General features: G+C 38.0%; 1 protein-coding gene across 1 annotated transcript in view; it reads left to right on the forward strand.

Moving 5' to 3' along the window:
• The window catches only part of MGC82022 (protein), a gene marked incomplete at its 5' end in the record, with an annotated part of 118,773 nt that overhangs the window by 79,417 nt on the left and 16,025 nt on the right, over positions 1 to 23,331 (forward strand). The window contains 1 exon segment of the mRNA NM_001092626.1: positions 22,705 to 22,843. Coding sequence (NP_001086095.1) covers positions 22,705 to 22,843 — 139 coding nt within the window.

Here is a 23,331-nt window from a genome sequence, read left to right on the forward strand (position 1 = left end):
ATTTCTCTCTGAAAATAGGAGTAAAATGGGTTGTTTCAGACATTCTTAAGAAGAACAGTGTACTTTGATTAAAAAGTTGATTGGAGAGGGCAAAACATATAAAGAAGTGCAGAAAATGATAGGCAGCTAAAATTATATCAAATGCTTTAAAATGGCAACCAAAACCTGAAAGACGTGGAAAACAGAAAAATGCCATTCGAAAGGATAGAAGAATAGCTACAATGGCAAAGACTCCGCAAATGATCAGCTCCAGGAAGATCAAAAAAGGTCCAAAGTTACCTGTGATACTGTTACAATAAGAAGACCCCTATCAGAAGCCACCTGTTTATCGGCAAGAAGCCCCCGCAAAGTCCCATTGTTGAAAAAAAGACGTGCTGAAGAGGTTACAGTTTGCCAAAGAACACACTCACTGGCCTAAAAAGAAATGGTGCAGCATTTTGTGGATTGATGAAAGCAAGATTGTTCTTTTTGGGTTTAGGGGGTCTGACTGCCACCTGACCAGTGTCGGACTGGCCCACTGGGATACCAGGAAAACTCTCGGTGGGCCCAGGTGTATGTGGGCCTCTTGCTTCTGATCATTTAGCCTATTTCATGGTCATGCCCTATAATTTATGAGAAGAAGAAGCTTTATAATGGATAGAGTATATTATGTAGAGACTAGGAGAATAAAGAGATTGAGTGAGGAGACAAGGTATAATAGTTTGGAAAGTGGGCCCTCAGACTAATGTTTTGATTTGGAATAGAATGTGCAGTGTTCCCAATGTATTTGTGTGTATGGAAATAAAAGCTATTATAAGGATATTGAGCTTGATTCACTTTTTTAAACACACTGCTATTATTCTGAATACAACTGTATCTGTGTTCCCAGTCTGGGTTTTGGTTTCTATGGCAAAGACTGCTATTTTGTCTGAAACATTGTCTGTAGTTTTAGTAGCAATTCATTTTTATAGGTTCAATAAATCTACTCTGTAAGTATAGCACACATCACCCTTTTTCATGAATCTATTAAACCTTGAATGCATCTGCATTTCTCTTGTAGTCCAGATGCTCCCATTCTGTGGGCTGTATGTCTGGATCATTAGCCACTTTTGCATTTAGCCAAATCTCGTACTATTGAGTTTTTCAGCCAATGAGCTGAGCAGTCAGTTTACTCTTCAATTGGCCAGATGGGAGAAGGAGCATTATATCTGATTGACTATATATTTAGAAACAATGTTTTGTATGACTTTTCTTGCAAAGTAAAAAATGCTTGGCAAATGTAATCTACAGCTTTTCCTTGGCAATGTTTGATTTTAATTTTTAGATAAGTTTGACTTACTAAATCCAATTAATATACAAATTGAATTCACACCCTGGATGCTCTTATTGTGAATTATGTGTATTAGGTACAACGTTTTTATAAAATAAAATATTGGTGTGGAGGCAGCCATCTCATGCTTTGTGCCTGATTCTGAGCTTTGAGAAGGAGCCACCACTTCAGGATGGAACTGCTTTGAGACAGCTATTGTTTCTCCCCTTCCCATTGTATTTTACCTAGGTCATACGCCCACCTAGTGGGGTGTGTCCCCTCTAGAAATACTGACTGCAGAAGTAGAGGGGGTCAGGGGTAAGACTGTACAGGAGGGAGGCAGGGAGGGGGGCCAGCGGAGGGGGACCAGTGGGGACTTTTGGCTAAATGGGGGTTTAGTTCTCCTTTAAATACTGCAATATCTAGACATATAATACTTGCCTTATTTATAGGGTAGGGCATTTTCAGTGGTGTGTGATACAGCCAGTAAGATAGCCTCTAAATATTGTCTTCTTGCAGTGGGGTAACTATAGAGTAAGCAGAAATCAAGGGAGGGGGTGGAATGTGTGAGTACCTACTTGATATGCTCCAAGGCCTGGATTTGGTTACTTTTCTCCTATGGAAATCACCTTAGCTTCAGCTCTTTTAAGAAATTTTTTTTAATATTTATCTTAGTTTAACTGTTATAATGGTAGGCACTTTTTATCAGAGAATAGACAGGGATACCAAAATTGCCATAAAACAGGTAGCCAGTTCACAACTTTTGTTAGACACTTTTGAAAAACCACACTGGCCACAACACCAAAAACAACTCCTGCCACACAAGGCTCAATGTTTTTCCTCACACACCAGGAAGAGCTCCAAACACAGTCTTCTCTCCTTCACATACCTGGAAATCTTACACTCTCCGCTCAGGCAGCAGCCTCAACCCCTCTGATTTGATTTGCATGTTCAAATCTTTAAAGGGTGGCAGCCTTTTACACACCTGCCTTGCTAGGACTCGTGGCGTAACTACAGAGCAAAAAACCATTTGGAGGGGCTCAGTGCACAAATAATCTTTCTTGAGTAAGCACCCACACCTAAAGCTTTTAGCAAATGCAATTCAAAAAGTAAACTCAAAAAACACTTTTTGGTCATATATTAATTAATGTTTGCAAAATGAATTTGTCTTTACTGTTATTGCCTTTTGCTTCTGCTACTCAACGTGTTTGTTATAATATTTGTTACACTTTTATAAACATTTTCAATCCAATCCCTGTTGGTAATTTGCTTGCGAATTGCACAGTTACAGATAGTCCAATCCTTTAGATATCTCTGAATTTTTTTTATACACACAACTTAGCTAGGGTTGCCACCTTTTCCTTCCTTTGAATCTGGACAGGAGGCGGCACCAGTGATGTCAGAGGCAGGGGTTGATGATGTAAGGAGGCGGACAAGTGATTGCGGAGGGGTGGATCAGTGATGCAAAGAGGTAGGCTTGGGGACACGGAGGGGCGGGTCAGTGATGTGGCAGCTCATGATTGGCCAAATCGCTCCAGAAGCAGGGGACAGGCTTGCCCAGTTTTCAGACTTTTGAAAAACGGTCAATGTATACACAATATAGTATGAAAGGAGCTCACCACATAATTAGATCAGACCTGTCCACGGGTATCCTGTGTCCGATAACCCAAATCAATATGTAGAACTGTAGTATGAATGTGGAACAGATCCAAAACGGCAGTCGAACTGCAGAAAATCCGTTTATTGGGGAGTGTACAACATGTTTCGGGACAAGCCCTTTATCAAGTGTATAGGAACAAACAAAACATCCAACATTTAAATCCTATGTGACCAATCACACCTTCTGTGGGTTGTTACTTCATTTAACCCTTGTGTTAACCCTAGTCATGTGACATCTAAATACATCCATTGCTGCATAACACAATAAAATTTTCATTCATAAAAACTGTGATAAGTTAAAAACTATTCTAACATAGTTAACATTTAGTGTAAACAGTAAAAACGGTGAATAAATATTTCTTACACTTAAATATAAAAGCCATTCAGCCCAATTGATAAAAAATAATATTTGCTTGATTCTCCTTTTTTTTTTTGGATAATTCAAAAATGTCCAAATCCATGTATAAGTGCATTAGTGCCCATCGTCTAAATAGTACAATAAGAACATGGTGTCAATAAAACATTTACAACCAGCTTAAAATACAGGGAATTGCTCCATTCGGCCTAACCTGCAAAGATAAAGAGAAAGTGCTGAACCAGCCTATCTAAACCACTTGTTTCATAACTATGTTGCAAATTTAAATGATTACCATCTACAATTGTTTGGCAACAATAGTTGCTAACTCACTCTATGCTATTTTTGTTACATTAAGAACTCTTGCTTAGCTTTTAGATGTATTATAGTAAGACTCCTGTCTTGATGGACTCACCCATCTATGATTCGACCGACGATCCTCGGCAATGCCGTTAGCTCACTAATTATAATACCTGAGAACAACAAGATACATTATACCATTAAAGAAAGCATATCAAATTATATTGTTCATTTAACCCTTTAGGGGAGATGCATTCTAGCCGGCTAATCCATCTTGCCTCCCTTTGTAACAATAAATTGTTATGATCTCCTCCTCTAACTGGATTGGGTACCACCTCCAACACCTTCCATTTCAACTGACATGCATTGTGTTTATGCTCAAAAAAATGTCTTGATACAGGAGTATCGGAATAAGTACCAGCCTTAAAATTTCTTATATTACCCTTATGTTCCTTAATCCTCATGTGCACGGGTCTTATGGTTTTACCAACATACACCAACCCACATGGGCATTTCAAAACATAGATAACATACGCGGTTTTACATGTTGCAAATGTATTAAGCTTAATTTCTTGCCCAGATATTGGGTGATGAATGTTGGGACCTTTTATAAATTGAGCCCAGGGGTTCTTCTATGCAGTATCGATATACAAAGTTTATTCACGGCAATACCTCAAGATGAGGGAATTAAATGCATTGAAGAAGCCCTTTTGGAAACCAACATGAGCAATGCTAAAATATATTTTATACTTGACTGTCTCGAAGTTGTGCTTAAAAGGAACTATTTCAAATTTGAAGATTCCTTCTATTGGCAAAGGCAAGGGACGTCGATGGGCTCTGCGGTGGCACCGTCCCTTGCAAACTTGTTTGTATTTGATTTGGAAAAGAAATTGTTCCTGAAAGAACCATATTTACAGTATATCATCCACTATTACAGGTATGTGGATGACATACTAATTATATGGGATGGACCACGTGAAATATTTATTGATATGGTGGAACAGGCCAATACAGCACACAAGACAGTAAAATTTACTATGGAGGTTTCCGATACAGCAATTAATTTCCTGGATGTACAGATTAAGTTGGAAAATAACAGTCTGAGTACCAATCTGTACCGCAAGGAAATGGATAGGAATAATCTCCTACACAGGAAGAGTTTCCATAACCCCCAGACCCTTAATGCTATTCCCAAGGGACAATATATGAGGGCTAAGAAAATAGCATCAAGTAACATTGGTTATAAAATGGCATGCAAAGAGTTAACAGAGAGGTTTGTACAGAGGGGATACCCGAAAGGGCAACTACGAGCAGTAGAGGATGAGGTACAGAAGATAGAACGGGGAGACCTATTACAACCAAGAAAAAGGGAAGTGGATAGTGAAAGAATAACTTTTGTGAGTAAATATGATAAGAGAAGTAAAATGGTGGAAAAAATTGTAAAACAATATTGGCCCATATTACAGACTGACACCATCTCTGGTTTGGTTTTCAAAAAACCCCCACGCTTTGCTTATAAGAAAGGGAAATCCATTAGTGACACACTGTGTTCCATCGGAAAAATGGACAGTAAGTATAACCCAATGGTCAGGAAGAAGGTGGGCACCTTTCCGTGTCTAGGGTGTAATTGCTGTAGTTCCATTATAAAAGGTCCCAACATTCATCACCCAATATCTGGGCAAGAAATTAAGCTTAATACATTTGCAACATGTAAAAGCGCGTATGTTATCTATGTTTTGAAATGCCCATGTGGGTTGGTGTATGTTGGTAAAACCATAAGACCCGTGCACATGAGGATTAAGGAACATAAGGGTAATATAAGAAATTTTAAGGCTGGTACTTATTCCGATACTCCTGTATCAAGACATTTTTCTGAGCATAAACACAATGCATGTCAGTTGAAATGGAAGGTGTTGGAGGTGGTACCCAATCCAGTTAGAGGAGGAGATCATAACAATTTATTGTTACAAAGGGAGGCAAGATGGATTAGCCGGCTAGAATGCATCTCCCCTAAAGGGTTAAATGAACAATATAATTTGATATGCTTTCTTTAATGGTATAATGTATCTTGTTGTTCTCAGGTATTATAATTAGTGAGCTAACGGCATTCCCGAGGATCGTCGGTCGAATCATAGATGGGTGAGTCCATCAAGACAGGAGTCTTACTATAAAATATAATACATCTAAAAGCTAAGCAAGAGTTCTTAATGTAACAAAAATAGCATAGAGTGAGTTAGCAACTATTGTTGCCAAACAATTGTAGATGGTAATCATTTAAATTTGCAACATAGTTATGAAACAAGTGGTTTAGATAGGCTGGTTCAGCACTTTCTCTTTCGGCCGAATGGAGCAATTCCCTGTATTTTAAGCTGGTTGTAAATGTTTTATTGACACCATGTTCTTATTGTACTATTTAGACGATGGGCACTAATGCACTTATACATGGATTTGGACATTTTTGAATTATCCAAAAAAAAGGAGAATCAAGCAAATATTATTTTTTATCAATTGGGCTGAATGGCTTTTATATTTAAGTGTAAGAAATATTTATTCACCGTTTTTACTGTTTACACTAAATGTTAACTATGTTAGAATAGTTTTTAACTTATCACAGTTTTTATGAATGAAAATTTTATTGTGTTATGCAGCAATGGATGTATTTAGATGTCACATGACTAGGGTTAACACAAGGGTTAAATGAAGTAACAACCCACAGAAGGTGTGATTGGTCACATAGGATTTAAATGTTGGATGTTTTGTTTGTTCCTATACACTTGATAAAGGGCTTGTCCCGAAACATGTTGTACACTCCCCAATAAACGGATTTTCTGCAGTTCGACTGCCGTTTTGGATCTGTTCCACATTCATACTACAGTTCTACATTTTGAAAAACGGGTAGACATTTTCCAAACAGACAGCGAGTATAAAAACCTGGTTGTCTGGTTCAAAATCGGACAGGTGACAACCCTAAACTTAGCAGATATGAACAATTAAATATTGGTTTGCCAGAAACTTCCATTGTTTCTGCCTAGTAGGATAAATATGTTCAAAATGAGTTTGTGTGTTTCACAACTCCCGTATAAGCCATTAAGCAGCTTTGTTAAAAACAACATTCTATTGTTATGGGTTCATCTGGATGGGGGCACCAACCCAGAGAAAACATGAGAACTCTCCATGCTCAAATTATTGATGGTAGAGTATCATCTTCCATCTTTAATCTTTAATTCCTTGCTATTTTATTTCAGTAGTTTTCATTTGAGAAAAAAATTAAATACCACAGCAAAACTGTATCTAATCAGAATAGTCATGTGTAGGCTCAGAATGAAGGTTTATAATTAGAGGAACAAATTAAAGCACATGGGTTTACTATATTTGCAAATTTGCAAGTGAGACACGGATATTTAACAGTGTTTTGTGTTTACTTTATTTTCCCCCCATTGGTATTATTATTATATGGTGCATGATAAATTATATAAACCTTTAATTGCTCTTAAGTATTTAAAACAGTATAATTACATTATTGTACAAAAATGGAGGAGAATGCAATGTCGCATCTGTCTTTAACAGATGTTGGTGTGGATTTCCTTCCTTTAACTTTTGAATCATGTGTAAGCATCCCTTAAAGGAATAGTTCAGTGTAAAAATAAAAACTAGGTAATTAGATAGGCTGTGCAAAATAAAAAAATGTTTCTAATATAGTTATTTAGCCAAAAATATAATCCATAAAGACTGGAGTGACTGGATGTCTAACCTAATAGCGAGAACACAACTTTCTGCTTTTGAGCTCTCTAACTCTGAGATAGTCTGTGACTTTAAGGGGGGTGACATGGGACATAACTGTCCAGTGAGTTTGCAATTGATCCTTAGCATGCAGCTCAGATTTCCCCATAGGCTCAAGGTCCACATCAGCATGTTGATACAGTCAGACCACCTTCATTACAGCAAGTATAATCTGATTGTTGGCACAAGGGACAAGTTATAGAATCAGACATATATTTCCTAGTTCACAAATCACAATTATTGTCTGCCTTTCCTATTGTAATTCTAATAGAAATTTCTCATAAACAATTCCTGTTGTTTGATCTCTTGTTTTTGTTTGTACCTAATAGGGGATTGTTACTTAGGATCATAGACAAATCAGGATACAAAACATATAGGACTTTACTATCCATTGTGATTTTCTTAGGTTCATCTCCCTTATCAATTCTGCACCCCACTGTTCTGGTTTTGCAGCACAAATCTGTAGAAACAAATTGTATTTATAATGTCATTTTAAGTATTTAATGCAAGAATTAACTTGTGTTTTTCCACCAAGTGAGATGGACCTTGCAAAGGCACAAGGAAAGTACAGTTACTTGGTCACTGAGCAAGAACTTTTCATGCTGAAGGGAACATAATGGGATTATTAAGAGATCCTGAACAAATCTATTATAGAAGCATCAAGTATTATCTGGTGCATTGTTACCTTATAATGTCATAAATCATTCAATGCTGGTTTGAATGTTTTAAATGTAATGGTACATATATATATATATATATATATATATATACCAGAGAAAACTCTTTGAATCAAAGAGTGCAGTTGTGTAGTTTTCAATCAAATGTTCCTATATAAATCCAATTCGCCCTAAATCTATTAAATTACATGAACAGTAATTGTGTAACATGTCTAACCTTTGTACAACTAGTGCCTGTATTCAAAAACAATTTTATTTGGGGAATAGATTTGAAATGGCATGGGATGTGTGCAATTCCACTTTTTGATAAATGTATGATGATGTGGTTCTGGAACTATTTTATCAGTAAGTCTTCAAATATGGTATTATTGGTGAACTATGTGCAACTTACTGAAAGTATATGCTGATTTAATTGAAGAAGGTCTGCCTGTATTTTGTGTGACAATGCAGAAATGTTGGATGTATATGTATGTATGTATTTTAGCATAAATCAGCATACATAGTAGACTAGTAGAGAATTTACAGAAATGTGTGGTTTGTTTAAAAATATTTACATGGCATGACTGAAAGTCTATCAGGATAATAGGCTCTTCAATCTTCATGGATTTAGAACCACACAAAAACAGCATAATAATCAGGTAGTATAAGAAACCTTTTAAAATGTTGCTATCTTACAAGGAAATCTTGAATGTTTTGGAAGTGAACCCATATTGTGTAAAATCATGTAGATGCATCACCCCTGTGGTGCTGCAGCTGTTACTGGTGAGATTAAATCCTCAGAGTATTAATGTGAGCAAGTGTGCTCATTTATCTTGGTGCAATACCAGTAAAAGTACTGTCAGGTGCATAAATATATTATATATATATATATATATATATATATATATATATATATATATATATATATATATATATATATATATATATATATATATATATATATATATATATATATATATATATGCATTTCAGAGATATAGTTACAAGTAATGGAGAACAGACTACAATGGTCCGGCGACCGGCGCAGGCGACAGTTTTGTATGGGCGCCTATGTAAAAACGCATGTGCTAACCACACGAGGCGATGCGCTTTTCAACAGTCGCCTGAAAAAGCCTGGCGAGGCATTTTCAGGCGACTGTTGAAAAGCGCATCGCCTCGTGTGGTTAGCACAGGCGTTTTTACATAGGCGCCCATACAAAACTGTCGCCTGCGCCGGTCGCGGCGACTGTCGCGGCGCTTTGTCGCCGCGACCGCAAACGCGTCGCTATCTCCCCGTGTGGACTAGCCCTTAGGGGTAAGCAGAAGAGGCTCATGTTTAGAGCTAAACAGTCTGGTAGGTGTTAGGCACATCTTCTGCCTGCATATACCCTTAGTTCTGGCCCTTCATTCATACATCAGCACAGCTGTGAGCAATGGTAACTTATTGTGTGGGTTGCAAACAAATATGGAGGGTTTTTTTCTTAAAACAGAAACTGACCTATTAAAATAAATTTGATATGCTAAGTTAAGCCATGGGTCAAAGTATACCTCATGTTTAGTATGCTCCAATATTTCAGCAGAATGAAGCATTTTATAAGTGATGCTGCTTTGCTAAACATTGATTTTCATATGAAACTAAGTAAACCTTAAATGTCAATTGCCCTTCATTGTTTATTATGGTAGTGTGGTTTTTGAATAGTTATTTATTTTTTTGTTCAGCAGCTCTCTAGTTTGGCATTTTAGCAGCTTTCTCATTGTAGGGTCTAGTTTATCTAGCAAACAGGCAGTGCTTTGAAGGAGAGGCTGGAAGATTTATAGAACAGGCCTGAATAGAAAGATAAGCAATACAATGTAACAATACTTAAATTGTAACCTCACAGAGCAATTTTTCTTTGGCTGTTGGGGTCCGTCACCTCCTTTTGAAAGATGGAAAGAATCAGAGAAAGACAAATCATTCAATAAATATTATATAAAATTGAAGACCAATTGAATGGTTGCTAAGAAAAATGTTGTTACAAGTAAAACATTTTATAACATACTAAAGGTACAGTAAATATAATGAAGAACTACCCTAATATTTTAGACAATATGCAACTTTGTTTTTTACCTCTCACTCTCTAAACTGAAATCTAAAGTGGCATGTTTTTGCTGGGATTGGAGACGCTCCAGCAACTGTCACCAACAGCATCTGTCGCTGTATCCCTCTGTGCCCATGTCCAGTGATATAGTGACAGGAGCTGTTGGTGTTGGTTAGGAGGATATCTTGCTTAAATGAACAGTAACACCAAAAAAATAAGTATTTTAAAGTAATGAAAATATAATGTACTGTTGCTCTGCAATTGTAAAATTGGTGTCTTTGCTTCAGAAACTCTACAGCAGTTTATATAAACAAGCTGCTCTGTAGTCATGGGTGCAGCCATTCAAAGATAAATAAAGGAGAAAAGGCACAGGATACATAGATGATAACAGCAACTCTGTAGCATACCATGGGATTCAAATTAATTTATCTGTTATCTACTATGTATCCTGTGTTTGAATGGCTGCCCCCATGGCTACACAGCAGCTTGTTAATATAAATAAAGCAAACACACCAGTTTTACCAGTGCAGGTCAATACTACATTATATTGTCATTCCTTTAAAATACTGTGAAGTTTAGGGCGATACCAGCGGAATTTTTCACCATAAATACAGGCTACTCCAACGTGAAAGGAAAAACAGTCCGTTTATTTTGAAAACAAAAGGCTTCCAGCAGTAATCAAAAGGTAACAGTAAAAATAATATAAAGTCCAGCAATAAACAAAAAAGCTTACTTGAGCCTTAGCCTTCAGTACCCCAAAATACTAACCAGGCCTGGTCTCTGGGGAAAAACCACCGGCAAAATATCCAATGGGTTATCAGGCCCCCCAGGTCTCTGAAAGTTCAGCCGGTGAAAACCAATACAGGGCAGCTCTCCTGTGCAGCTTCTACTCACTCTCTGCACACCTGCTGCTCACTCCCTTAAAGGAGAAATCAACTTGTGGGGAAAAAAAACCCTACCCCCACCCCAGGTAGCCCTCCTACGCGTCCATCTTCTTGCTCCTCGGTAAGCTGACTGAGAGATCAGCAATTTCCGTGTAATTCTGCTCATGCACAGTTGTGTATTTCTTCACTGACAAAGGGGGCGGGAAGCCCAAGAAACTTTTTATTTTTCCACTCAAATAAAGCATTGGATGTACCCTGAGTACATGGTTTTGAACCGGATGAGTGCATCTTCTTTTTTCCCTATTCCTGTCGATTCGCGTTGAGTCACGTGACTGGAAGATAGCACCGCCAAGAAAAACTTGTATTTTCAACTAATTGTGAGTGTATTGAATCCAATTTACTTTGACTGCGCAGTTGTGGCAAACCGGCAGACTGCTCCAACTGCGCATGCACAGAAATATAAGCTTACAGAGGAGCCAGAAGATGAACGCGTGGAACTACGCTGGAAGAATATTTCCCCTCCGGCTTGTACAATACTTTCATTTCTTGTTGTTACTACTACTGGAGCCCTCAGTAGCTAGAGCAATGCCTAATCCACCTTTACAATGGCCTTGGGGCTGAATTAAGCATGCCTTATGATGCCAGCGCAAGTGTAGACCGCGCCGGATTTCAGGAAGTGGCGCCCAGAGGCCAGCGCCGGATGAGTCTCGCGTGCACCCCCTCACGTGGCACTATGGTCCTAGCCCCGGCACCTTAGACATGAAACCCCCCCATGCGAACACGAGCACGCTCTCATGAACCGGAGCACCCGGTGCTCCATAGGATCCGAGTGAGCAACATGCTGCCCCTAAAATTTCTGAATGTAGAAATATGAGTTAAAAGACTTTGTACATAGTATCATAGTATAGCCTAATAGAAATGGAAGGGACATATATCTCATCTGTATAGCCTCTTTCTACATGTAAACTCATATAGCAGTTCTGCTTGAAACATTAACAGCTATGCTAATTACTATGCTGAGTGTCAGTGCCATTTTATTCTTCACAGGCTAAATAAAATTTACCGATTTACCTGCTGATCCCCCCTGTGCAGGATTATTGAAAGTTGCGTATAATTATAAGACTCAACTATAGCTGACAGAGTAGTTAAATGTATTTTGCAAAGCACTCTAGAACTGAGAAACTCAATGTTAGAGCTCAGGCTTGCAAAGATATGCAGTAGTGCCCCTATGTCATTTCCTCAAAATTATTATTGTATTGTATTGTATTGTAATAGTAACATTACACAGATCATTCTTACATGGGATAGATTCCCTGTAACACCATGCAATGCATGGCCCTTGCACGAGGAAATTCAAAAGAGACGAGAACATGTTAAGATAAACAAAGGTCTGGGACCGGATGGTATTCATCCCAGGGTATTTAGCAAACTTAGCTCTGTGATTGCCAAACCTCTTTACTTAATTTTTCAGGATTTAGTGATGTCTAACATGGTGCCGAGAGACTGGCGAATTGCTAATGTGGTGCGCTATTCAAAAAGGGATCCCAGCCTCAGCCGTCTATAGGCCTGTTAGTATAACGTCAGTGGTAGGAAAGTTTTCGTAGGGGTATTAAGATATAAGATATTTGACTTCATTGCAAATAATAATACTGTGACTTTGTGCCAGCATGGTTTTATGTGTAATAAACTCAGAGTAAAAGTTTTCTGCATAAACTTCCAGCATATATGCAGCCTAGAGAACAAAAAAATACCCTTTTTATTAGTGTTTTTTTACAGCCAGAATTTAATTGCTGCTTAACATTTTTCTTTTAATGTGTTACACCATACTGTAAATATAATGGTGTACAATAATATGTAATATATGTTCCTCAGCCTGACTTCTGTTCATGTTTTCTCCATCCAATGGCAAAAGACAGGCATTTTATAAATAGCTTAACTAGAACTTCTGTATGTGTAAGATTTGTGTTAGTACTCCTCCTGCTGCAATAATTTAGAATTGCAGATACAATTCAATATTAAAAGCAAAACGCTGAGTTAACTCAATACAGGTATGGGACATGTTATCCAGAATGCACAGGACCTGGGGTTTGGACCTGGATCTTCATACCTTAAGTTTACTTGAAAAGCATGTAAACATTAAATACACCAAATAGGCTGGTTTTGCTTCCAATAAGGATGACATATATTAGTTTGGATCAAGTATAAGATATTGCTTTATTATTACAGAAAAAAGAAATAATTTTTGAAAATTTTGATTATCTGGATAAAGTGGAGCCTATGGGAGACAACCTTTCCATAATTCTGAGCTTTCGGCATATTTGGTTTCCAGATAACGTATCCCATACCTGTACAAAATTTGTGGTGTTCTATTACTGAACTTTAACAATCAGCAACCATTAGTACATTTCAGTGGAATGTGGAAATCCCAAAGGTTGATCTGATCAGCAGGCATTGTCAGGTAAGAAAAACAGGGTACCGTATATACTCGCGTATAAGCCGAGTTTTTCAGCACCCAAAATGTGCTGAAAAACTCTACCTCGGCTTATACGCGGGTCATACGCAGAAGGCTGCAAAACAGGCAGACCTGTTTTTGTCTGGCTGTCCCGGAATTGTCCCGTATCCCGTCGGCGGCGGTGGAGGGAGGCTACAAGTGCGCTACATGTAGTGGTGCAGGCAGCTGACGTCCGTGACCATCCATGACGAACACTGCTGTTCTATAAAGTGATCTACGGTAGGAAGTACACGCTGCGATGCACGCCCACAAATTCGCACAGCAGGAAGTTTGCGCTCCCAGCCCGCTGGGTGAGGAGTCTGGGGCCTGTGCGTCATTGGAGCGTTCGGTTGCTATGGCGACCTGGTTTCTGTGATTTGCTTCAGATTTTCACTTGGTGCTTTTGTTTGGAGCTAGCGAGAGAGTTGCTTACTGCTGCCGTTTGAAAAAAAGAGCAAGGTGTGTAGTTGCTATTTAATATAACTATACATAACTATACATGAACAAACCCCCACAAAGTTTTTACCGCACAATAAAAACGAGTTACTGGCAGTCCAATGGTGGTTTTTTAAAGTCACTGAATGGTATAAAATTTGTCTTAAGTGATTTTGAAACTACACTACAACTCCCACAATGCACTTACAGCCGCATTATGTGGTAGAGATACCGGGAGATGGAGTTACACCTTAAGAAAAAGACAGTTATTCTATATAAATCCACTTATATTAATATCCCTGACTTGTGTGGAGTTGTTGTGTCCCATGTTCAAAGTTATTTTCTTCAGTCCCTTTATTATTATTATTATTATTAATTAGTACAGCAATAAAATGGAGCCAATATTATACAAGTGACTAGAACTTTCTTTGTTCTATTTTTCCGTATTGCTTTTATTTTATTATGTTCTCCTGCTCTTCTCTCCCTCTTCTATTTCCTCTCAGTTCTTTGTCCTGCCATTGCTTTCCTTTCATCCTCCTCCTCCTCCCTCTCTCCCACCCTTCCCCTCTCCCCTCACCCTTTTTGTGAGCTCTGGGGGTATTTATTAATAGAGTGCCAAGTCTCCCAGTCCATCATTTCTCAGCCTAGGCTTATACGCGAGTCAATAAGTTTACCCAATTTTTCTAGTTAAAATTAGGTACCTCGGCTTATACGCGGGTCGGCTTATACACGAGTATATACGGTATGTATCAAGCTGTGTATAAACTTTCAGAGTAAAAGTTTTCTGCATAAACTTCTAGCATAAAAAGCAACAGATTCTTAACAATGAAGCCTAGAGAACAATGTTCTTCCAGCAAAAACAAATTACCCTTTTTGTTAGTGGTTTTTTTTTTACAGCCAGAATTTAATTGCTGCTTAACATTTTTCTTTGAATGTGTTACACCATACTATAAATATAATAACATACAATAAATGCATAAAATTTAACGTAAAAGGAAATACATATGTTTATAAATACATTTATTTTTCACTGTTTTCCAGCATAAACTGTTTTACAAAGCTTGATAAATAGGCCCCCATATCACCGGCTACCCACTCTGTATTGCTTCCCACTGACATCAATAAAAGTGCACAAGTTACTGTATGCAGGGCAGTGTGATTTGCTGCATGTACTGTCCATTTCTTTTATTCTCCTCCTCTCAATATATTGTCACCACTACAATATATGAACTATTTGCTATGAATTCGCAACAAGCCATGTGTATAAATTATCTAGTTGACTTTTCCTGTATATTAAAATCCGGGAGGCCCATTTATCAACATTCTCACCAAGAATGGCATATCATTTTTCAAAAGATCCAAATATAAAAAGCATTAATGAAAAAAAAAAATATATAATTCAGCAATTTTTTTGTGTAATTACTGGTGCAACAAAACCCCAAAACATCTAAATGCCTGAATTAAAGAAAAATTATACAGTGGATTTAACACTTAATAAATCAAATTTTTAATTTGAGTAATCGGAACGGTTTTTAGAGTTAAAGCATACATTTGAAACAACACAAAAAATATAAATGTTAGTTAATGGGCACCATAGTGCATGCAAAGAAATACATAAAACACACACAGGGTGATAACCATGTGGTCCATGTTCCTTGTTTTTAAAATGTTGATTGTGCTTTCTTCTGCATCACGTCATGATTTAAAGCAGCATATATTCATACACAGACACTGTGAATGCACTGTATTACACAGTGTCGAACTGGGGGTCCACCTCAGTGAGGCCCCCACCCCAGTCACACACTCCCCCCCGTCCTAGTTATATGCTCCTCCACCCAGGCCCGGGCCTAGGGTGGCAGAATTTAGGGGGTGGTATGCTGCCCAACCACACCCACATTGGTTCAGAAACACTAGAGATGTGCAAGAGATACAATCATTTTTTAAATTTCCCGTGCGCCAATCCCCATTGCTCCAGTCTCGATGAAGAAAATTTGCACTAAAAAAAGGGATAGGATGGGGGCAACGAACGTCAGCTGGCCTAGGGGTGCCCGCTATGTAAATTCAGCCCTGCCTCCACCCCCTGTGTAGCTTTTTACCTTTTTCTGCCACTGTGAGTGAGTGAGTGAGTGGAGTGCTCACAGTTCCAGGGGGGGATCGGCCTGGGTCACCAGGTGCCCACCAGGGTTTTTTTCAGTGTCTCCCCAACCCAGTCTCATCCTGGTTGTACCTAGGGTTGCCACCTTATCCTAATATTTTTACCGGCTGATGGGGGCGGGAACAAAAGGGGTGGGTGGTGACATAAAAGGGGGCGTGGAGGCCAGTGAAGGCCAGAAGGAGGACAAAAGTTAAGTTTGCAGCGGATTGGCGATGGGCCAAGGGGTTTTATTAAGGGCATTTCAAATTTACCGGCAGCTTCATTGGCCCCGGCCTTGTCAGGTGTTTTACCGGCTAGGCCGGTAAAATACCGGCTGGTGGCAACCGTAGTAGTAGAATTATTTGGACACGGAGCACCAGCAGGCTTAAAAATTAGAGCAGGATATATATCCCCAAGCACGCGTGACGCGTTTCGTGGGCTAAGCCACTTTCTCAAAAGCTGTGCTAAAACTAACCATGTGAACATTTAAAAGGTAACACCACACCTCCTATAAAAACGTTAACCCCTGCGCTACTGGCCCATACAACACATGGGGACTTGTAACTAGATATTACAATGAGAGAAAAATGGACTTACTCATATTAATCATAAATCTCATATTATTTTGTGTTCATTAACATCATCATATATCTTACATACTGTAATTAACTAGGGTGTCAAATCAGTAAGGTATCCTCTATATAATCATTAATAAATAGTAAATCAAGTTCATGGACACAATTCATGACGGGAAAAATCGGGAAAAAGGAAAAGGAACCGGCTAAAAAAGTTCATAATATTCATAAATTAGTTAATAATGTTCAGAGTTAAACAAGTCAGTTAATCCAATGACATAATACTAATCAATAAATTCATCATATACTCAAAACGGGCATCTCCTTCACATAATGGATAGCTTAAATTGCAGGTACAGGAATGCTGATGATTTAACTTCAGTTCCTGGTTCCTGGGAAGTGATCCGGACGAGGAGATCGACTTGCCAGGATCCAGACGACCAATGAGAGATTCATCTACCCCACAGAGAGACCCGGTAAGGAGTTACAGAGACGAACAAGGAGAGGGGGACAAAGGGCCAAGCTACAAACCGAAAGGGACCAGATGGAAGAGAAGCAGAGGAGAAATGCGGGATTTGAATTACGTACCAGACTTTTTCCACCATTCTAGACTTGAATGAATTTGTAAGATTGATTACTCTAAAAAGACATTACTCTATTTCTACTCTGACTCCTATTATGGATAACATCGATGACACAAATGGTGGTAACTCTGATAATAGTTCTTTTATGCCAATAGATGATGATTTGCATGCTGAAAATTACTCTGCTTGTGATTTTGATGACTTATGCACATTACATATACTACGAGATTTACAGAGAGAAAATAAGTCTGTTATAGACTCTGAACAGGCTGTCAAACACACAGAGTTCAGGAATAAATCTGAGTATTATCCAATACAATCTAAAAGTAGCTCTGTTCCAGTAGTTAAACAATAAATCCAGCAGCACTCCGGTATGTGATTCAATTATTTATTCATGCCATTAGTAAAGCGAAGTTTCGGGCTATTCTAGACCTTTATCAAGCTTGATAAAGGGCTGGAATAGCCCGAAAAAATCGGCCATTGCCTAACATATCATAGAACAACATAATGTTGAGTCCAGAGTTACTTTTCAGGTAATTGACAAACTCAAATATAATGTGCGACAAGGTGATAAAGATAAGATTCTGTCTAGGATTGAGGTGTATTGGATGTATCATCTGAAAACAATAGATACTCATGGTGTCTCAATCGTGGATGCGAGTTAACATGTTTTTATTAATATAAATTATTACCATCATAATGTGGCCAGTAGCAGCATTGGCACAAATAATCATCAGCATTCCTGTACCTGCAATTTAAGCTATCCATTATATGAAGGAGATGCCCGTTTTGAGTATATGATAAATGTATTGATTAGTATTATGTCATTGGATTAAGTGACTTGTTTAACTCTGTATGCTTAGTTGCACATTATTAACTAATTTATGAATATTATGAACTTTTTTAGCCGGTTCCCTTTTCCTGATTATTCCCATCATGAATTGTGTCCATGAACTTGATTTACTATTTATTAATGATTATATAGATACCTTACTGATATGACACCCTAGTTAATTACAGTATGTAAGATATATGATGATGTTAATGAACACAAAATAATATGAGTATTATGATTAATATGAGTAAGTCCATTTTTCTCATTGTAATGTCTAGTTACAAGTCCCCATGTGTTGTATGGGCAAGTAACACAGGGGTTAACGTTTTTATAGAAGGTTTGGTGTTATCTTTTAAATGTTCACATGGTTATTTTAAGCACAGCTTTTGAGAAAGTGGCTTAGCCCATAAAACGCATCAATCGTGCTTGGAGATATATGTCCTGCTCTAATTTTTAAATGAAGACCTAATAAACTACGGATTTTAAGCCTGCTGGTGCTCTGTGTCCAAATAATTGTACTTGGAGGCTGTTTGCATCGGGAGCGTTTCTGCATGTGACAGCGCAGCAGGAGAACAATCTAACAGGCCTGTGAGTGCTCCCTGTGTTTTCTCTTTTCTCTGGGCAACCGTAGTAGTACCTGCCATGCAGATTCCTTCAGAGCAAAGGGAACAATGGAAAGTTCATATGAAGTCAAGTCATTTTATAATCTAATTTTTCATAATAATTTAGTAAAGGAGATAGACGCTAGCACTGATTCGCACTCTAACGCGGGCGACTTTTCGCTCTGGACGTTACTACTCAAATTTACTAAGATGCGGATTTTACTGAACGTTACCTCTTTCACCAGACTTGCCTTCGCCAGCTCAGACCAGGCGAAGTGCATTAGAGCGCATAGAACTTCCTCAATCTTCTGTTACTTACATCATAATTTCTGAGTGAAAAATCTTCCATTCTGGTGCTGGAGACTCTTCATTTTTCAGAGTGATAGGCTGCAAAAGGCATAAAAAAATTTTTTGGCTACCCGGTTTCCCTCATACATTTTATAACATATGGAATATTATTTTACAGTGGGCTCATGTGTAGGGCATTAAAACAACTCTATTGACTTTATTAAGGTTCCCTGGACTTGTGTAGTTATCAGTGTTATGTAATGTATTAGCTGCAATATGTATCATACAGACCTCCATTCAGCTTTAAATTTCCCGCCATATGCAAATTAGCCTGAGCGAAGACCTCTAACGAAGTTGCACTAGGCAGAATTGAATCCTAACGCATCTTCACTTTGATTTGCTCGCACTGCCGAAGTAACACTAGTGAAAAGTCGCCGGCGTCCGTTGTCTGGGACGAAACTCTGCAACTTAGTAAATTTGCGCTGTCTCAGGGAATTTTCGCCTGGCAAAGTGTTTTCGCCGATTAGTAAATTTACCCCATAGATAGACCTTACTACTATTTTCCCGGATGACATTTTTTGCTTTAGGCGTCTTCATGTCCCAGGATGTTCAGTAGCAAAATAAAATGTAGTCTATTTCACTGGATCTAGCTTGTAACAAAACAAGTCCAACTCTACTTCTTACATGAATATACAGTATTTTTGCCTACAGGGTTTCAACTGGAATGCATAATCAGGGCATCTCTGCAGGAGCTCACAGGGATTTAAACCCATTATTCATTTTTTTGGACAGTTGGGGGCACATTTACATAGCTCGATTGAAGGATTAGAATGAAAAAAACTGAATTTTCGAAGTTTTTCTTTTTGGCTACTTCAACCATCGAATTGGCTACTTCGACCTTCTACTACGACTTCGAATCGAACGATTCGATAGTCGAAGTACTGTCTCTTTAAAAAAAACTTCGACTACCTACTTCGCCACCTAAAACCTACCGAGCACCAATGTTAGCCTATGGGTAAGGAAACTCGTTCGATCGATGGATTAAAATCCTTCGATTAGTTTGATTACTAAAATATATTTATCGTACATTCATGCAATTAGGAAGCTTTATGTTGGGAGTGTCCCAATTTTCAATCTGTCATTATGGAGATCAAGCATTTAATTGCGGTCCTGCCAAGGAGACCATATATTCTCAACTTTCTGTCTGGCGTCTCAGGCAATGTACTTTAATAATCAGGGAAAAAGTGCAAACCCACTAGAAAAAGGGTACATCCTTTTCATAATAGTAATAAACTTTTGCACAAAACAGGGTTGCTCTCATCAGATTCCTAGAATGATTACAGGTGACGTATTCATCAGGGAATTTAACTCCAGATAGAGCTGCTAGTCTAATATTTATCAATATGGATAGATACTGTACATCATTTTAATTGATTAGATTTAGAAAGTTTCCTTTTAGAAAGTATTTGCATGAGATGGAGATGGATGAATATACCCTGTATTTGAGTTGGAGTTGGGACATTACTTTCTGTCAGCGAAAATATTTTTCCTTTTGTTTTTGTCCTGTTCTTCTCCAAATTCTACGGTGCCTGTTAATTTCATATGGTAATAGACCTGTTAAGAGTTCAATTCTAGTCCCCTTTTTACTTTTTATTGTAGTACTGGACAGCATATTACTCTTGTAGATGCAGATCTCCAGCCTTCGGATTCAGTTAATGTACATTGTATTATTGTAGCATCTTAAACAAATAATGCAAATTAGGCTCTTGCTTACAGCCTTGGTTATTGTGTATATTAAAGTACAGTGGACTGAAGTTTAGTAAGGCAATTTAGGAAGAAAAAAATAAATGATCACTTTCAGTAAAGCCAATGAAACCTTCTTTTTTACTTTGTAACACAAAAGGAAAGCAAAGGGGTATTTTGTAGTACAAAAGGGGTCGCCAGCCAAACAGAGGATTGTTAGTCCACTGAGCTGTCATAAACCCATTAGTTGTGACTCTGGTTGAAGCACACAACATCTTTTCTGTAAAGTCAGCATTGCTCACGGTGCAGCACAGCTCATGAACACAATGGTAACATCTGAAGAACTAAAATAAGCAAAGGCTTTGGTGGTGGCTTTTATATAATTGTCATGAGTGCTTGATTATATAAACAGAGTGAGGGCATCATTTTACCTGTCTATTATTTGCAGAATGGTACTGCAAATATTAAGTTGGCTCAGTGAGGGGGGCAAAAGATCAAAACCACTGAATACCCACAGGTTACCTTCTCCGTATAAAAATACCTTCAGTATTATTAATAATCAGTAATCTTTACCTATTTATCAAATTATTTGTCACTTTGAAACCATTCATTAGAGTAGAAAAAATAATGGACAAAATGCTTTACCACTGCATGCATTTGGGACATCTCATTTGTTGAGGTTATCAGACAAGCATATCTGGGCTGGATTCCCAGATCACATGCAGTTTTTGAATCTGTCCTATTGTCTGAGACAGATATCGATCAGTCAGGCCTGTCTGAGGCCCCCATCAGGCCTTACTGATTGATATCTGGCCATAAATTGGATAAATAAGTCCGATTTATGACCATATATCGTGACATATTCATCGGAAAAAAATCATTGGCCGGTGGCAAAAGATGCACTTGAACATTTCATGGCAGTGGAAAAAATGTATCATGCTGAAAAAACATTTGTAGCTAAAATCAAGTAGAGCAGGGAAGAACCCAGCTACATAGCTTGTGGGCAGTAGTTTGTAGGACTCTTGGCAGTAGAGCATGCAAATTTAGAAGTGGAGGGGATCTTGGCATTGATGCAGTCCCAGCTAACGTTGTGCACCTTCTCAGTCTTAGCCAAGCCCTTCTTTTAAAGCCTACATGTGTAGCAGTGTAGAACCAGCAATATGGCTCCAAATAATGCACAGTCTTCCTTTAGTTGTATCTCAGCTGCAGTCTGAGGGCACAGATTGGGCATGCCTGTTCATTTGCACAAAAGATTCACATTATACTCTATTCATATTATACTCTATTCATATGACTACGCAACTTTTATTGTGAGAAGTTCATTATCATCCAGCTTTGGAAAGAGGAAACACATAAACAATTGGAATGTTTGTACATATCCCATAGCATTCAATTTCAACTGAGTTTTAACAGTGTACACACTGTTGTCTGCACCAGTTTTTCCAGACATTAATTCTTTTTTTATTTTGTGCTTGGAATATGCAAGTTCCACAGATCTCTTTACATTTGTGTTAATCATATCCCACTGGATTTCAAAGCTGAGGATTAATTATAACTTAGTTTATATCAAGTACAAGCTACTGTTTTATTACTATAGAGAAAAATAAATTCGTTTTTAAAAATTTGAATTCTTCTATTATAATGGAGTCTATGGGAGACGGCCTTTCCGTAATTCGGAACTTTCTGGATAACGGTTTTCCGCATAACAGATCCCATACCTCTACAGCATATTATTGCAACTTTTTTATTTTTTTGCCTTTTATCCCTCTTCTTTTCAATTTCCATTCAAACTCTTCAAAAATAAAAAAATATGAAGACCAATTGTACATAGTCTCAATATATCTCTGTTTACATCATTATAACCTTTTCTTGAGGTCGCTTTCTGCATTGAACAGGCACGCAGACTAATTCTGTTATGTAGTTCTAAGTATGTTTCAATAAATGAAATATTGAATTTGATTTACATAAAATAAAAAGCGTGGTTAATCAGTGCTCAATGTTTTATTTTTAATTTTAGAGTGTCTGGGGGAGAGCTGTTTGATAGAATTGTGGAGAAAGGATTTTATACAGAGAAAGATGCCAGTACCCTTATCCGGCAAGTTCTAGATGCTGTTTCCTACCTTCACAGACTGGGCATTGTGCACAGAGATCTTAAGGTATGTTTAAACAAAACCTAGGGGAACCTCATATTGACTGAAACAAAGCAGAGGTGTTGCATTAAATGGATCTCAATCTAGTTTAGATCCACAAATACTCCCAGTGGGAACTTTGTAGGGTTGCCTCCTGATATGGAGAAGGAGATATTATTTAAAGGTGAAATAAAGCCATCCTGGGAAATTTGTACCAGTACACGGCCCATACCCCATCTTGGCCAGAACTACAGAGCTGTGTTGGCAGACTGACAGGATTAGGAAGCCAAATTCAGAAAAAATGTTGATAAAATGTCGTTTGAAATCTGGAAACTGTTCTGTGGAGATAGAGATTTAAAAAATATGTTGGGAAATCCAACAATTTTATCTCCACTTTTATTTTTTCTCTATCTCTTCTCTATCACCACTTTTGTGTTCCCCTATGTGTCAGTATCTGGGCAGCTACAGGTGTGAAATACCTTAATGACATAATAAAGCCTGGTGAATTTGTTTGA

Source organism: Xenopus laevis, chromosome 3S (genome assembly GCF_017654675.1).
Source record: "Xenopus laevis strain J_2021 chromosome 3S, Xenopus_laevis_v10.1, whole genome shotgun sequence".
Classification (NCBI taxonomy): Eukaryota; Metazoa; Chordata; class Amphibia; order Anura; family Pipidae; genus Xenopus; species Xenopus laevis.